Source organism: Hermetia illucens, chromosome 7 (genome assembly GCF_905115235.1).
Source record: "Hermetia illucens chromosome 7, iHerIll2.2.curated.20191125, whole genome shotgun sequence".
NCBI classification, from domain to species: domain Eukaryota; kingdom Metazoa; phylum Arthropoda; class Insecta; order Diptera; family Stratiomyidae; genus Hermetia; species Hermetia illucens.
In genome coordinates, this window is record NC_051855.1 from 1,070,075 (window position 1) to 1,083,318 (window position 13,244).

The 13,244-nt window shown below is 45.4% G+C and overlaps 1 protein-coding gene across 2 annotated transcripts in view; it reads left to right on the plus strand.

Moving 5' to 3' along the window:
• Positions 1–887: 887 nt before the first annotated feature.
• LOC119660817 (tetratricopeptide repeat protein 39B-like) overlaps positions 888–13,244 on the plus strand; it is a 124,685-nt gene continuing 112,328 nt past the window's right edge. Inside the window, exons 1-2 of one of the 2 annotated variants that reach the window (XM_038069668.1) lie at positions 888–1,286; positions 1,341–1,956. In XM_038069668.1, the coding sequence (XP_037925596.1) occupies positions 1,774–1,956 (183 nt within the window). In that variant the 5' untranslated portion in view covers positions 888–1,286; positions 1,341–1,773. Of the gene's footprint in view, positions 1,287–1,340; positions 1,957–13,244 lie in introns of those variants that run through there. The other variant, XM_038069669.1, reaches the window with a different exon arrangement.

A 13,244-nucleotide genomic window follows, 5' to 3' on the forward strand; every position in this document is an offset into this window, starting at 1 on the left:
ATATTATGTTGCCAATGACCCTTATAATGCAAAACAAGGATAAACACTATTGTAAACATAAGAAAATGTATAAATAGGTGCGTCCTACTCAGACAATCAGTTTGGCATATGAAACATCTTGTAAAATATATCCATATCGCTTAACCACGTTCTGAGTATTCTCATATTGGATTGTATTGGACACGGGTTTTCGATACTCCTTCCGAAGAATATTAATTGGCACCACCTGAAATCCTTATTGTATATTGAAGCTGCGTACGAGTCGGAGCTTTTCTCGTGCACATGCATGCAGGCCTGTATTGCAATTTGGCTGTAAGTTATAGCTACGCATCTGTCTGTATCCATGCCCTTGCTGTAATATGATACAGCAGGAGGAATGCAATATCATATGGGAGTAGGAAGCTAAAGTTCAATTTTCCGAATTTTTCTGCTTGACGCACTTCGAGCTACATATTGCATACAAGGCCGTGTAATAAACTTTATCTGACAGTTCTCTCACCGCGCACACATGACTGTATCGAATCTTCGCTCTTAATTCCGAATATTGCTAACTTTGCCATTCTCTTCCAGAAAGAGAGCTCTTCCCCGGAGGGGTGTATTCATTCGGGGCGGTTGTACTATTTTCATACATCACCTCGTTACCACCACAGTACATCTAATAAGTAGTACCTACACTCAACGGACCGGATTTGCGAATGTTTTAGGGGAGCTTATCTCTACATATCATAGGCATTAACCCACATATAGAGACTGCCTGATGTTAAGGGCCTATGATATGTATGGATAAGCTCTACCGAACCATTCGCCTGCAGGTTGACTGAGTGTGGGTACTGCCTATTGGATATACTGTGGCTACGACCTTCGCTTTGTTTATTTAGACCGTGGGGTCGCTGGATCCACACCATGGTTACAAGCGGTAGTTACCGCACCGTAAATCCCATAATTGATATAGATATGCTTTTACGGAATGTCTAGATAATATAATTATTTTTTAATAGCATTAGCAATTTAATGCGAGGGTAAAATTATGAATCATAAAGTGTTCGGTTTCCGTTTTCCGCGGGGGACAGTGAAGCCGGATATTGTGTGTGACGGTGGGAATGATGTCGGTCGGAGCCACACCATGGAAGGGGATAATGTCCGCCTGTAGTGCTTTTGGCGTTTAGTTAGAGATATTCGAAGGTATTGATGTGGAAATTTTGTGTGCGATTGGGCTGGATCTGAACGCGATGAAACGTTGGTAATCGAGTAGCGCGGGCGGCAATTATTGACAGCAGTGACAGTTGGTGCGTGAAATAACTGAGGAAAAAATATCAAATAAACCTGATTTCTGATTTTAGAGAAATAAACAACTTCAATAGAGGAATGAGTCCGGGGAAATTGCTATCCGTCAGTATTCTCCACAGTCGACCGGACTGCACTGTGTGCTTCAACGATTATAAAGCCACATCATACACGTACACTTCCTTTGGCGGTTCCATGCTTTTCTTGTGCAGGTCGATAATTTAAGCAATAATAATTCGCCGTATGTAGTGCATCTGCCAGTCGCGTTATCTTAGAGGGTTTCTCGTGCTTCTGTGTCTATTACTATAAGCTTTGATTTCATCCTCACTCCTCGTAGGCTAACGGCCGTATGTGATTCAATAACAATATTCGCAGAGTAGTCTCCGGCCCGTCAGGATCCCGCGAACGTTTCCGCCAATTGACTCTTTAACGTGACACGGTTGTGTCCGACGCGCAGTGTTTGTACAATTTTTATCAGTGAACGAAACGATGGCATCGAAGAAGCATCACCTGAACCTGACTAAGCCCTTATCGCGCCCGTCTTCGCCGTCCACACTTCTGGCGGCTGCGGCTGGGGCGCTTGGCCAGTCCACATCACACGCAAGTCGTGCTTCGGTGTCTCCGTCCAAGCATTCTGGCTCTTCGAACGTCACCGACAACGAGGACGAGGAGGTATGTTATCTGCTTTGTATGGAAATCGAAACTAACTCGCATACCTTCTCAGCCCGCAAACAGCGGAACTAAGACTAGCTACACACGTGCAACCAAGTTCCAGCGATATTGCACGTCTGTGCTCAAGTTGCGGTTGCTCGTTCAAGCTTCGGAAATCACAAGGTTCCAAAACCTTATTAAAACCATTCAATGTCCATGATAGACAGGCCACCCGATTTACTCGGAAAGGGCTGAATCTGTGAACGTGTGGTCTGTAAATCCTTATATATATAGCTGAGAATTTTTTCAAAAACTAATGGCTGTATGGGGTCAAATGAAAGAGTTCCATTTGCACTTTTCCAAACTGGTTTTATTTTTGATATTTGAGTGGAACATAGCGGGTTGAAGGCTTCAAAAACTGAAACAGGTCACATTCTCTCTCGAAACATCTGGAAAAAGTCACAGGGTTTGTGTGAAAAAACCCTTATTAGAATCGAGTTGATGTCTGTCTGTCCGTATGTCTATCTGTCACACTCGATTTATTTTAAAAAGGTGTAAATTTCCAAAAGGCTAACCCCAGGGTTCGCCCTCTCTGAGAGTGGGATTTTCACCCGCTTAAACGACTTCTTGCCAAGCTACGATTGTGATTTCCCCATCTTAGTTTTCCTTTCTTAGTTTTTTGAGTTTTTTTTAGTTATTTGTACCATCATCATCAACGGCGCAACAACCGGTATCCGGTCTAGGCCTGCCTTAATAAGGAACTGCCGACATCCTGGTTTTGCGCCGAGGTCCACCAATTCGATATCCCTAAAAGCTGTGTGGCGTCCTGGCCTACGTCATCGATCCAACTTAGGCAGGGTCTGCTTCGTCTTCTTTTTCTACCATAGATATTGCCCTTATAGACTCTCCAGGCTGGATCATCCTCATCCATACGGATTAAGTGACCCGCCCACCGCAACCTATTGAGCCGGATTTTATCCCGGACGGTCATGGTATCGCTCATAGATTTCGTCGTTATATAGGCTTCAGAATCGTCTATCCTCATGTAGGGGGCCAAAAATTATTCGGAGGATTCTTCTCTCGAACGCGGCCAAAAGTTGCAAATTCTTCTTGCTAAGAACCCAAGTTTCCGAGGAATACATGAGGACCGGCAGGATCATTCTCTTGTACAGTAAGAGCTTTGTCTCTATGGTGAGACGTTTCGAGCGGAACAGTTTTTTGTAAGCTGAAATAGACCCTGTAGGCTGACAACAACCGTGCGCGGATTTCCTCATCGTAGCTGTTATCGGTTGTGATTTTCAACCCTAGATAGGAGAAATTATCAACGGTCTCAAAGTTTCATTCTCCTATCCTTATTCTTCCAGTTTGACCAGTGCGGCTTGATGCTGTTGATTGGTTGGTTTTCGGTGCTGACGTTACCACCATATACTTTGTCTTCCCTTCATTGATGTACAGCCCAAGATCTCGCCCTGATAGCCGCCGGCTCGATCTGGATAAAGGCAGTTTGTACGTCTCGGGTGGTTCTTCCCATGATGTTGATGTCATCAGCATAGGCCAGTAGTTGGGTGCACTTAAAGAGGATCGTACCTCTTGCATTTACCTCAGCATCACGGATCACTTTCTCAAGGGCCAGGTTAAAGAGGACGCATGATAGGGCTTCCCCTTGTCGTAGACCGTTGTTGATGTCGTATGGTCTTGAGAGAGATCCTGCTGCTTTTATCTGGCCTCGCCCATTGGTCAGGGTCAGCCTAGTCAGTCTTATTAATTTCGTCGGTATACCGAATTCTATCACGTCCATGTACATTTTTACCCTGGCTATGCAATCATAGGCGGCTTTAAAGTCAATGAGTAGATGGTGCAACTGTTGTCCATATTCCCACAGTTTTCCCATCGCTTGCCGCAGAGAGAAAATCTGATCTGTTGCTGATTTACCTGGTATGGGCCAATAATGTTCTGGGCGTATGGGGACTATCCGGCCTAGCAAGATGGTCGAGAATATCTTATAGATGGTACTCAGCAACGTGATACCTCTCTAATTGCTGCACTGTGTGATATCTCCCTTTTTATGTATGAGACAGATAATGGCTCGTTGCCAATCGTCAGGCATTGATTCGCTGTCCCATACCTTGAGCACAAGCTGATGAACCACTTGCTGGCAACCAGTTGGTCGCCTCCATATTTAACCAATTCGGCTGCAATTCCATCGGCCCCAGGCGACTTATGATTTTTTAGCCGATGAATTGCACGGACTGTTTCTCCTAAACTTGGTGGTGGCAGTATTTGTCCGTCGTCTTCAGTTGGCGGGACCTTCAACTCGCCGATGTTCTGGTTGTTCAGTAGCTCATCAAAGTACTCAACGCATGGCTACAATATGCCCATTCTGTCGGAAATCAGATTTCCCTCTTTGTCTCGGCAGGATGAGCATCGAGGTGTATAAGGCTTCATCCTGATGACTTGTTGGTAAAACTTCTGCGCCTGGTGCGGTTGCTCCCCGTACTTTTCTAGTTCACAGACTTGTTGGTTTTCCCAGGCTTCCTTTTTCCGTCTGTGAAGTCGTTTCTCCACTCGACGGAGTTCGTGATAAGGCTCTGCGCGTGCCCGCGTTCTTTGAGAATGCAACATTACTCGGTATGCGGCATTCTTCCGTTCCGTTGCTAGCTTACATTCATCGTCAAACCAGCCGTTCCAACTCCTTTTGCGGCTGGGGCCAAGTATATTTGTGGCCGTATCCATGATAACGTTCTTCAGGTGGTTGTGAAGATCATTTGTGGATGCTTCATCTCCAGGTCCTCTGTTGACTGCGGTTATTGCGGCATCCATATCCCTCTTATAGGTGTCGCGGAGGGTTGTGTTGTGGATGGCTTCAGTGTTAACTCTCACCTGATCAATTCGGGGTGGTGTTGTTATTCGAGCTCGGAGCACAATGCCAACGAGATAGTGATCCGAGTCTACATTGGCCCCCCTATATGTTCTAACATTCATCAAGGCTGAGAGGTGGCTGCGTTCGATCAACACGTGGTTGAAAGTGGTCCTGTCTGGAGAGGCCCACGTATGTTTGTGGACCGCTTTCCGTGCAAACCAGGTACTAATCCGCAGTCCGTTATCATTTGTATTTTGGTGTAAGCTATGGGAGCCAGCGTATCGCGTATCGGCTAACTGCTCATCAGCTTCATCTCTGTAAAGGGAGCGCACGTTCCATGAGAAAATGCGCAAATCGTTATTCCGTTGTCGTTGGCGGGTTCGTCGTTGTGTAATCCGTCCAGTCCGAGGCGCTTGTTGTGGCTTCGTAACAAGGTTTTTTTCCGTGTAGAGTTGTCAGCCCTACCCAACCTCCAACTTGGAGGACCAGTTGGTACAATTTGTCCCATTTTTAGGCGCGTGAGACTCGCCTTTATTCTTCTCCGTCTGCAGCTTTTCGTTAAGAAAGAGCGGTCACCACGTGGAGGTGGAGATAGGGTTTGGTAGTAGAGCTGTTGGTCTTGGTTCAGCAGGCATTTCCCAGGTTTTATGCTCCATCGTGGGTACCAATCCACGTTTCGCCCTGGGACCTATACTACCCTTTGACCATTTGTACAGGGTGCGGCAGCATAGCTTCGTTTTTTAAAATGCGCGCCACTCAGTTATTTGATGTCATAGCGGTCTCGTTCAAGAGAGGATACTTTAAAGTTTTGTCCCGACACGATTCATTCGCCATCATGCGTTGGAATAGTGAGGAGCGTGCCTTTGCCCTTGAGGTTTACTTTTCAAGCGGATGTTCGGTTATTGCAACACAGCGTGCATTTCGGAATCGCTTTAATTTAGCCCCGTTGGCTCCTGTCCCAGACCGCAAATCAATTGTTGCATGGGTCACTACATTCAGACAAACTGCAAGTGCGACAAAAGGAACAACTGGAGTTCCTCGGCCCGTTAGATCACCTGAGAACATTGAAGCAGTGAGAGCGTGAATGTTGCGATCGCCACGGCGTTCTGCGCGCAAACACGCATCTGCCCTTGAACTATCCGATCGTTCTGTGAGAAGAATTCTTCGTGATGATCTTCATTTTCATCCCTATAAGATGGCGATAGTGCAGGAACTTTCAGAACGTGACTTCAATTCTCGGATGAACGCGTGTGAGCTCCTTCTTGATGTTGTTCCCGAGGGTGCTGTTGTTGAAGCCCATTTTCATTTGTGTGAGTCGGTTAACAAACAAAACATGCGCTACTGGGCTGACACCAACCCTCGAGAATTGCATCAAAAGCCTTTGCATTCACCCAAAGTCACAGTGTGGTGTGCAATTTCCTCAGCTGGAATTATTGGTCCCTGGTTTTTTGAGGAAAATGAGGTTACAGTGACAGTGAATTCGGACCGGTATGTAAACATGCTACAGAATTTTTTTTCCCCACGGCTAGAAAATTTGGATTTGGGGGACACTTGGTTCCAACAAGACGGTGCAACAGCACACACTTCAAGAGCATCGATGGCTGTTTTGAGGGAACACTTTCCAGAGCGCCTTATCTCAACTAGAGGCGATTTGGAATGGCCGGCACGCTCTCCCGATCTGTCCCCTTGTGATTTTTTTCTATGGGGTTTTTTGAAATCCCGTGTTTATGTGAACCGTCCAAGAACCCTACAAGATTTGAAGACCAACATCCAAGAAGAAATTGCCAACATAACACCTGCTATGCTAACAAGAGTCATGACAAACGCCAGAAACCGGTTTACGCAATGTATGGAGAATGGGTGACGTCACCTAACAGATTTGATCTTCAAAACAATGTAAATAAAAACTTTAGACATGTACCTACATTATAAAAAATAAATAAATATTTTCCGATGCATACAATAGTTTTTATTGAGTTTTGAAAAAAGGAAGTTATGCTGCCGCACCCTGTATATCAGCATCAATTACTTGTGTCTGGATAGCTGGGTGGTTAAAGCACAAGGCTGTCGTACGGAAGGTCGTGGTTTAAATCACACTGGTGGCAGTGGGATTTGTATCATGATTTGACGTCGGATACCAGTCGAATCAGCTGTGAATGAGTACCTGAGTCAAATCAGGATAATAATCTCGGGCGAGCGCAATGCTGACCATATTGCCTCCTACAGTCTACTGTAGTGCTCTAACACACTTCAAGGCCCTGATCCAATATGGATTGTTGTGCCAACGATTATTATTATTATCAATTACTGAAGAAATCCTCCGTCGTACGAAACACATAAACGTTAAGAAAGGGGGCAAAAGGAGTGCGTATTTTGTTTTTTACAAGCACATAATGTATAGTCTGTTGGATGTAATGTAAAAAGAATCAATGAAAAAAGTGGTGTGGGGTTGTTAGGGACCGGACGGCGTGGGCAATGTGGTATATGTGAAGGGAAATATATAATAGATGCGAATATGTAAATCAATATTTTAACAAAATATGCCGATATATTAACCCGAAACGTAAAGCGTGAAAAACATTGATGTGGTCGTGTTGAATTATCCGAAACTACTTAAAACCTCTCCTGCGGGATTATTTCATCGATTGGCTTCCCGGAGAACTCATTGCGAGAAAAATGTATTTGATGGAACGTCTTCTCCATTAATGGAGAAACAATTCCACTGAATATGTTCAACGTTTGGTTGAATCCACGTCACTGATCAGTGAAGGATGTTTCCATACGGATATTAACTCCTTCCTCAGCAGATTGTCCATCGCTTTCATTAATTTTTCCACTGCCCTTCCAAGTTTTTTCAGAGGCTAACATTTCATCCACGATAATCTCGCCTCCGCTCTGTGCGCGGCGAACTTCGTACAGTTAAGTTAGGAGTTGAATCAGGTTGTAAGTAACTTCACCGTGCCTTCTTTTGCTCCATTGTGAGACATCTTGAATAATGCTATGAGTCCAGCGTCCTTTAGTTGAATCATCCCATCTTTTTGCCAGCCCCAAAATCGCTTCATTTCGAGCTAAATGCCGACGATAAGTACAAGACTCGCTCTTTTCATATGCACATGGTGATAGAGGCGTCGACCCTCGTTTGCCAAGATGTCGATGGGAACCGTGCCTGCTATTAGCCGTGCTGCTTCGCCTGATATTGTACCGTGAGCGCACGACGTTCACAATGCACTCAATCGATATGAGGCTGCGATTTTTCTTCTATTTGCTTCTAGATTTAATGCGGATGCCAAGACTGGAGCTGCATAACGCGAGATAAGGAGCTGGCGGCTTTGCCTAGGGCCAGCTACATTTGATAACATTGTTGCCAACAATATAGCAACCCAAGGAACCTTTGTTACTAAATTCTCAAGGTAAGGCTTGAATTTTAGTCTTTGGTCAACCATGACTCCTAGGTACCTAAGCGTTGGTTGCAAATACATGATGTGTTCGCCAATTCTGGTTTTCAGCGACGTTTGCTTTCTTTACTTATTGATCAAAAATACTTCGGTTTTGTGCTTTGCGAGCGTCAGACTAGCGTCTTTTAGCCAAGACCTTATTTCAAAAATTGCCTCGTTTGTGAGGACCTCGATCTCAATATCTTGTGTCACGATAGTCGTCTGCGAAGCCTAATGATTGCCACTCCTTTGGGCAGTTGCATCTTTAAAATTCCAATGTACATTATTCTTCACAGGAGAGGACAGAGGTCTGATCCTCGTGGAACCCCGCAGGTTGTTCTATAGGTATGTCTTAGGTCTATCGTCCGAATCGTAACATAATAGCCTCTCCCAAAGTAATTCTATGATTATGCGCTTCAGGTATTTGGGAGCACCCAATTTGGCTAAACCTGCAATTATTTTGCTCCATTTTGCAGTATTAAAGACATTCTTCACGTCGGGAGTAATTTTCCTCACCATACTGATCGCCTCTGAAAGGTCACACTCCCTTTCTGTGATCAGTACAAGCCTAATCTACAAGCCTTCGAAAAATTTGCCAACGCCGTTTAATAGGCATATAGGCCTATAAAATGAAGGAGCACCCAAAGGTTTATTGGGCTTCGGGATTAGGACAAGCTTTTGTTTCCTCCACTTCTCCGGGAAAAACCCATTTTTGAGTCACGTTGTAAATGTTTCAGCGAATCACCTTGGAACTGTTTTAACAGTTACTATTAGTACTTTATTTGGAATGCCATCTAGGCCTAGGGTTTTATTTGCCACAATTGTCTTTGCAGCTTCCAGGACTTCTTCGGTGGGTACCTGGGGAATTTCATCGAAATCTATCTGGACAGGGCAGGTTCGATTCATTGGAAACTTTTGGGAAGAGGGTACTAATGATATTCCGCAGCAAATCAGGGTTGGTTATCGGTGGCGAGGGTTGATATCATGACTGCCTTGCATGCACCTCTCAATAGGTCGGTGTTCGCTTCCTTGTATAACCTCTTGAAGTGTTCAGTTTTTCTCCTAGAGATGGAACTGCAGTTCTTGCCTCGCCTTCTTATATCGACACAGGCCGCTTACTGTGTCTCCTGGCTTTAAGGCAAGCTTTGCGAAGTGTCCGGATGGCTCATGGTTAGAGCGCTGGGTTGTCGTAGCGGAAGGTCGCAGTTCAAATCTCACTCGTGGCAGAGGGATTTGTTATCGTGACTGGATGTCGGATACCAGTAGACTCAGCTGTGAATGAGTATCTGAGTCACATGAGGGTAATAATCTTGGTCGAGCGCAATGCTGACCACATTGTCTCTTAGAGTGTACTGTACTGTACAGTTACGGTATTGAATGAATTGCTCTAACAGTTCAAGGCCCTGATCCAATATGAATTGTTGCGCCAACGGTTATTATTTATTATTATTATTTGTGAAATTCATCGATTTCGGCATACCACCAGAAGTTGGGCATTCGTTTCTTGACTACAATGCGGCGTGGCGTGGAAGCGTTACATGCCTTTTGTGTCCTTCCAAGAACCAACGTCACCTTTTCTTCTGCGTTTCCTATCGGCATCGCTTCCTGCAGAAGTGTGTCCTCCAACATTTTCTTGTCAAGTTTCTTGGATGTCCAATCCGCTGCTGCAGTTTTCTTGATAGGTTTTGCTCCTGTTATACGCTCCATCTTAGATACTATGTTGCTAACAAACGTAAGGTCACTGATCTCATATCCTGTCTCCGAAACGTATTGATGCCGGCAGTATTTGCCAGAACGGCATTCAGACGTGAAAATACTTCCAGTAATATGCGGCCTCTTCCATTTGTTTCGCTACTATCTTAATCTTCGTCCCAATCATTAAAATTGCCGGCTATTTTTATTGGGTTGTGACGGCTTGCCTCGGAAGCTCGTCTTTCAACCATCAGTACGAAATCATCTAGCGTAAGGCTTGGCGCAGCGCAGCAACTGAATACCTGAATGCCGCCTAACTTGGCCCGTGTAAATCCGTCTTCTGGGCTGCGTTTGTTTTCTTGGAGCAGTGTAGCACGCACTTAACTTTTTATTTCACCGTGCACATTGTGTCGGGGACCTACCAACTCCATCAGGTTTCAAATCATCATCCCTAGCTTCGAAACGCGTCTATCTGGTCGCCGTACTTTGTGTTGGCTCACTTGATCCACCTTCTCATTTTATTTAAAATTTATATATTAACAATTTATAAAATTAGCCACTGAGCACAACAGCGGCCATGGTACTTAGCCGAGAAATTTATTACTTATATGCGCTATTCAGGACAAAACAACTAGACTAGAAAAGGGAATGATTAGATGCGATCATGGAGTTGACCGCATCCCAGTTCTCTTGACGTGCTACCATTCGCACCTCTTCTAAAATCTTTTCTACGTGCTTCCTTTCTTCTACAAATCTTGAACAGTGGAAGAATATGTGCTCTGGGTCTTCTGGGACTCTATCGGAGTTTGGTCAATCGGGTGAGGTATCCAGTCCAACCCTGTACAAGTACTGGCTATATCCTTCATGTCCCGTGAGAAATTGGGTAAGATTATAATTAGTTTCACCGTGCCATCTCTCTAATCACTACTTGATGACAGGAATGAGCTGTGTGTCCACTGGACCTTTTCCGAGCTTCCCAACTCTTTTGCCATTTATTTACAACTTTCGGCCTTTTCCGTCTGCGACAAAGGAGAGATAGACTTCGCATTGTATATGTTCGCCATCTCATCTGCCAAGGATGTCAATGAGCATCATTCCCGACATGACGAACGTAGCATCACTTGAGACAGCCCTGACGGCATAGCACACCCTTAGGGTTATTCTTCTGTACACTGCACTCAGATTCTTAGCGTTAAATATGACTAGCAATACTTTTCCCCAATTAGAGCTGCAAACAGCAGAATCGAACTCACTAACCGAGCTACGTTTGGCATCATCCTTGCAGTGAATGCTTTGTGAAAAGCATACTGCACGTGCTGTTTATAACTGAGCTTCTTGTCTATCATCACTCTCAAGTATTTGATGGCAGGCTTAGAAGTGATGATATGATTCCTAATTTGAATTCGGGCTTAATTTCTTTTACAGCATTTGGTAATGAGGACCACTCCCGTTTTTTTCCTCTGCAAGCGTCAGACAAGAACTCTCTAGCCAACCTTCAACCACCTTCGAGATCCTATAACCAGCACTATATCGTCGGCGTAACCCATCACCGTGGCTTCCTACGGAAACGGAAGATTTAAAACATCGGTGTACATGATGACAGTAGCTGCAAGATAGGCGGCAATACTAGTATTGGCCGTATTAGGCTCCAATTGGTCAAATTAAATGCATTTCTCACGTTCAAGGTCACCACGCAATATTTGCTAGTATTTGCCGTGAATTGCATCTTCGACCGAGACAGTAACCACTATAATGGCATCAATGGTTGATTTGGATTTACAGAACCCATATTGTCGATTGCAGAGGCCTCTTTGGCTCTCAACAACCGGGAGTAATCAATTGTAGATTACTCACTCCAGCATTTTCCCCACAGTGTCCAAAAGACATATAGGTTTGTAGGAAGTTGGCTCACTTGGAGGATTACCAGCCTTAGGCAGTAGTACTTCTTTCATTTCCATGCTGTAGGAAATATCCCCTCGGACATGCACGCTTCGAACAACTAAGCGAACATGTGCGGTCTGGACTTCACGGCAAGCTTAAGACCACTATTCTGTACATCATCCACATCCGGATCTGTTATTTCCTCTCTGGTGACTGGCGGTATTTTTTTTTCTTTCACCTACCTACTGGTAGGTGAATGCGTTTACGCATAGACTGTTGGACTCCCGCAACAACACGCTGGCGGAGTACCAACTAAACACCTCCCTGTCATCAGAGAATTAGCCTGGAACCGTTTGACACATTACTTCGGGTTAGCCCTCCCGCTCTCCCGGCTTTGGGAGCCTTTAAGTCAGGGAATTCCTTCCACTAACGAGAGGGGAGGGAAGGAAGAGAGTTGTTGTTAGTTCAGGGAACCCCTTACCGTCCGATCCCTCCGCCGGTCGAGTTCAATCTTCTTCGCAATAAGAAGAGCCCGAACATAATGCACAATACGATTCCAGCTGCCAGCGCTCTTCAGCATTTCTCTGACAATGTTGTCTGGAGAGAGCTCCCCTGCGTCTGCATAGAGCTGCTGGCGGAGGCCGTCCCACCTCTCGCAAGAGAAAATGGTGTGTTCAGCGTCATCCGCCACTCCATTGCAGAACACACAATCAGGAGATCGCACCTTCCCAATCCTGTGCAGGCCAGACTGAAAACCTCCATGCCCACTTAGAAGTCAGGTAAGGAAGTAATCAATCTCACCGTGCGTTTTGTTCAACCATGGGTCTAATTTGTCGATGAGCGGCGCAGTCGACCTGCCCCTTGGCTCATTTTCCCAAGAAAGTTGCCACTCGGTAAGGGTGCGTTGACATTCTTCACGGGCAACCACATCTCTCTGACAATGTTGTCTGGAGAGAGCTCCCCTGTGTTTACATAAAGGTGCTGGTGATGGCCGTCCCACCTCTTGCAAGAGAAAAAGGTGTGTTCAGCGTCGTTCGCCACTCCATTACAGAACACACAATCATACATCAATCCTGTGCAGGTAAGACTGGAAACCTCCATGCCCACTAAGAAGTTGGGTAAGGAAGTAATCAATCTCACCGTGCGTTCTGTTCAACCATGGGTCTAATTTGTCGATGAGCCGCGCAGTCGACCTGCCCCTTGGCTCATTTTCCCAAGAAAGTTGCCACTCGGTAAGGGTGCGTTGACGTTTTTGCCTTTACGGCGGTAGATAGCTTTGCGCTCCTTGGCAAGGAGGGCAACGGGGATCACTCCCGCGATCACCATCACAGCCGGTTCGGAGACTGTGCGATAAGCAGACGCCATTCGCAAAGCTCCCCGCCTCTGCACTTGAGCGAGGCGTTTACGATGCACCTCCTTGTCAAGGGCATCAGCCCATACCT